General features: G+C 66.5%; 1 protein-coding gene across 4 annotated transcripts in view; it reads right to left on the reverse strand.

Moving 5' to 3' along the window:
• Positions 1–278: 278 nt before the first annotated feature.
• Positions 279–3,878, reverse strand: part of MICALL2 (MICAL like 2) — a 21,416-nt gene continuing 17,816 nt past the window's right edge. For all 4 annotated transcript variants that reach the window (XM_040634663.1, XM_040634662.1, XM_040634661.1 and 1 more), the window contains exons 13-17: positions 2,599–2,689; positions 2,391–2,464; positions 1,633–1,747; positions 893–939; positions 279–500 (exon numbers count right to left, since the gene is read on the reverse strand). In XM_040634663.1, coding sequence (XP_040490597.1) covers positions 406–500; positions 893–939; positions 1,633–1,747; positions 2,391–2,464; positions 2,599–2,689 — 422 coding nt within the window. In that variant the 3' untranslated portion in view covers positions 279–405. The remainder of the gene's footprint in view (positions 501–892; positions 940–1,632; positions 1,748–2,390; positions 2,465–2,598; positions 2,690–3,878) is intronic.

The raw sequence follows: 3,878 nt of genomic DNA on the forward strand, positions 1-3,878 counted from the left end.
ATCTCTGGCTTTGGAGATGCCCACTTGGGGGTAACCCCTGAATGCAGTTGGCAGAGACCCGCCCTGTTCCTGTTCCCAGCTCCTGTCCATGCAGCCAGGCCAGGAAGCAGCTCCAGTGTCCGTCTCAGAGGGTCCAGGCCAGTCCAGAGAGGGTCAGAGCCTGCTCAAGGCCATGGACACATCCACACTGGTGCATAACTGGAAACTGGCCAAGACCTCCGGGCCAGGCGCCAGGCCGTCCAGGAGCACGCGGGGAACAGAAGAGGGAGCCCAGGTCATGTGGTCGCTTTCTTTATTGTGGTGGCTCACGGGGAGGGGGTGCAGGCCCCTACCCCCATGTTCCCACCCCCACAGTGCCCACCCTGCCCGAGCCAAGGGCAAGGGTCCTGCGGCTGGCCAGGCAGCTCACTCAGGGGTCCTGCTTTTGCTCCTCAAGGACCAGACCCTGGACAAGCTGAACTTGGACTTCTTCTTCTGGTCCCCGATGCTTCTCTGGAGGTCTGGGGGGGTGGGGGGGAGGATGTACACCGAGGACACTCGCCACCTGAGGACACCCCTGCTACATATGTGCTTCCCGCCCACCCATCAGAGTCCTCCCTGGGCCCCTAGAGCCTGGAGGAAGCCAGGCCCCGACCGGAGCCCTGAGCCTCTGCCCTCCCTTGTGGGAACCGCCTCTGTGCCTGCCGTTAGAGCACCTGCTGGGCCAGGCACTCCCCCCACCCCGACCACATGGTCAGGGGCTGCCTCTCGGCCCCGCTGAATGATGGGAAGCTTGCTCCCTTGGGGTGAGCCTTCCTGTCGGCGGGCTGCACCTGCCCTGCGGGTCCTGGCCCCCACTCCCACAGGAGGCCCAGCCCCGACCCCTCCCACCTCTGCCCTGCCCCTCAGTTACCCAGACTCTGAATCATGTTCCGTAGCATCTCGTCCTCCTCTCGCTCTCTGAAACAGTAGCAGGGCGGCAGTGAGGGCCCTGGCCTCAGGGACAAGGGGCGTGGGGCTCTCATCGGACTCACACCTGAGCCCGAGCCCTTCTGACACCGGGTCAGCTGTCTCCCACCTGCCAACAAGGCAGTGCCTGCCCTCTCTGGGCCCGGACCCTCATCGGTGGCAGGGGGACAGGAGGGCCCTGGGAGGACCTGGACCAGGGCGCCTGAGTTCAGACAGTAACACGTTTAACAAACTTGGCCACTGACTCTGTGGCCTTGACAGGTCCCTCATTTACACACAAGGACAGAGATGCCCCGGGGATGGTCACAAAGCCGGAGGCCCAGTGCAGCACCAGGAGACAAAGGTGGCTGTGTGTATTTAAATGAAAATAAAATCTAAAGTTCTGCTCCCCTGTTGCACAGGTCACAGTGAGCCACTTGCATTATGGAATGTTCCAGCAGCAGGTGCTGGTCCCTGAGGGTCAGGGAACACGGGGCTTTGTCAGGGACAACGTGTAAGACAGGCTACCTGGGCTGGGTCTGCCCCGGGCCTCAGGGCCCCCACCTGCCGAATGCACATGGGGGGGGGTCTTGCTCCGCCCTCCTGATGGGGGGAGGCTCTGTGCAGGAGCTGAGTAGTGACGGCCTGGCAGGGAGGAAGCAGGGTCTGGCACCGCCTCACCTGAGCCCCGAGCCCCGCCCTCACCTGAGCCGGTCCTCCTCCAGGAAGTCCACGATATTGCTGCGGTCATCCACGGTGCTGATGTACCGGCTCAGCAGGTCCTCCTCACGCTGCTGGTCCTGGAGGGACTTCAGAGCCTCTGCAGGGACAGCCTGCCTTCAGCGGCAGCCCCGCCATCCCATCCCGCTCAGGGACACAGCGTCCCTGCCCCCACAAGGGTTGGGCTTCTCCACCGGAGGTGGGGGAAGGGTCTTGGGGGCAACGGGGACAGAGCCTGTCCATCTGCGGTGGGCTCTTGGCAACGCTGAGTGGATGGATGGGTGGACGGGTGGACAGACGGGTGGGTGAGGGAACGAATGAGTGAGTGAGTGAGTGAGTGAGTGAGTGGAAGAACGGCCAGATCAGACTCTGAGCACCGCTGCCCCCACCCCACAGCGAGGAAGGGCAGAGGCAGGACTGCCAGGACCTGAGCCCCGAGCGCCGGGCCCTCGGCCACGCCGTCCACAATACCCACGGGCTGTGCTGGTCAGGGCTTGCTGCCCGCGCGCACCAATCACTGTGGCTGAGGGTTGGGCAGGCGAGTACTGTCCCCACTTCGCAAGCACAGAGAGGGTGCGTGCCCTGGCCAAGGACACACAGCCAGGAGTGGAGGAGCTGAGACTTGACCCAAGGGTGCCCGCCCAGCGGGAGGGGCCTGGGAGAGCCCGCACCCACCCCCCACCCCTCCAGGGCTCTGCCCCACACCCTGCTGGCCTCGGCTCCCGGGGGTGGGTGGGACGCACCGGGCTTGGCCATCAGCTGACGCAGCTCCCCCTCTAGGTCCCACTGCTGCTCCTCCAGGCGCTGGTCCCTGGCCCTGCCGAGGTGACGCAGGCGTGAGGCGCGGCCCGCCCGGCTGGCCACCCCGCGCCTGAGCCCGGCCGGGACCGAGGTGAGGGGGCCGTCCGGGAGAGGGCCCTGCGGGCAGCGGTGGGGCGGCTGGACCCTCACTTGTACATCAGCTCTGACTCCTGCCGCAGCAGCAGCTGCTTCTCGTGAATGAGCTGGAACCAGTCCACCATGAGAGCATCCTCGGAGGCATCTGTGGGGGGGGGTGGTGGTCAGGCCAGGGCCAGGGCGGCCGCAGGGTGAAGCTGGCTGAGGCCAGTCTGGGCACTGGGCAGGGAGTCGGCTCACCCCCCTCGGCGGCGCGCAGACGCTTCTCCAGCTCCACGCCCCTGAGCTCCAGGGCGTCCAGCTGCCTCTCGATGTTCTGCACGTGCCTCTGGATCTCCTCCGGGGGCATGTAGTTAGGGTGCAGCTGGGGACGGGGGGGCTGGTGAGGGACCATGGGAGACGCCAGGCCATGCCCCGGAGGGCTGAGCTCCCGGCCCGCCTGCACCCTGGCCTACTCACCCTGGTTGGGTTGGTCGCTGCCTCGCCGGGGGGAGCGCGGACACCAGCCGAGCCCAAGGGTCTCCCTGCTGAAGGCGAGACCAGTCTCCTGGACCTGGGGGCACCAGGCCCAAAGCTCGGCCGACCCCACCCCGCCTGCCCGGCAGCCCTGGCCCCCACCACCAGCAACCCCGAGCAGTGCCCCGCTGGTGCCCAAAAGCCAGAGCTCACTCAAATCCAGGCCCCATCCTCACCAACCTCCGTGTCCCCCCAGGTCAGCAGCCCGGGCACCCCAAGAGCAAATACTCCACCATAGGCAGGTATCTGTGGCTCAGGCTCCAGGAGGAGTGGGGGCCCCTGCCCGGTCCTCCCTTCCCTACTGGTGGGCAAGGTCTCCGGGGCGGTCCTCCAGGCCCTCTGCCCCACCCCAAGCCAAGCCTGGCCAGCCCGCAGGTGCGCTCAAGGCTGCTCGCTCCCCTGGCGCACCTCCCCTCCACTCTGGGCCCCGTAAGCTCCTCATCCCCCTGCAAAGCCCACCAGGCGCTCCCTCCTCAGATGAGCCTCTTCAGCTCCATCCCAGCTAGAAATGGGGGCTGGGGTCTTGGGGCTGACCTGCTTTGTCCTGAGCAGGGGGCTTCCCCTTCTCTTCCTTCCAGCTCCGGGCTGGGACTTCCTGCCCTGAGGGCTCAGAATGAAGCCAGTCGGCAGAAACGTCCAGGCTGGCAGGGACAGCCAGCTTCCTGCGGCAGGACAGGGACGGGGAGGGGGATGCGGCTGCCCGAGGGCAGGGGACAGGGCCACATGTCAAGCTGGCAGATCCGGTGTCCTCCCCCTCAACTGCTTCCCTGAGCGGAGGCCACCGGCCAGCACGGGGTCAGTGCTCACAGCCCTGTGCC

This window comes from Ursus maritimus, unplaced genomic scaffold (assembly GCF_017311325.1).
Source record: "Ursus maritimus isolate PB19 unplaced genomic scaffold, ASM1731132v1 scaffold_2, whole genome shotgun sequence".
Taxonomy (NCBI): domain Eukaryota; kingdom Metazoa; phylum Chordata; class Mammalia; order Carnivora; family Ursidae; genus Ursus; species Ursus maritimus.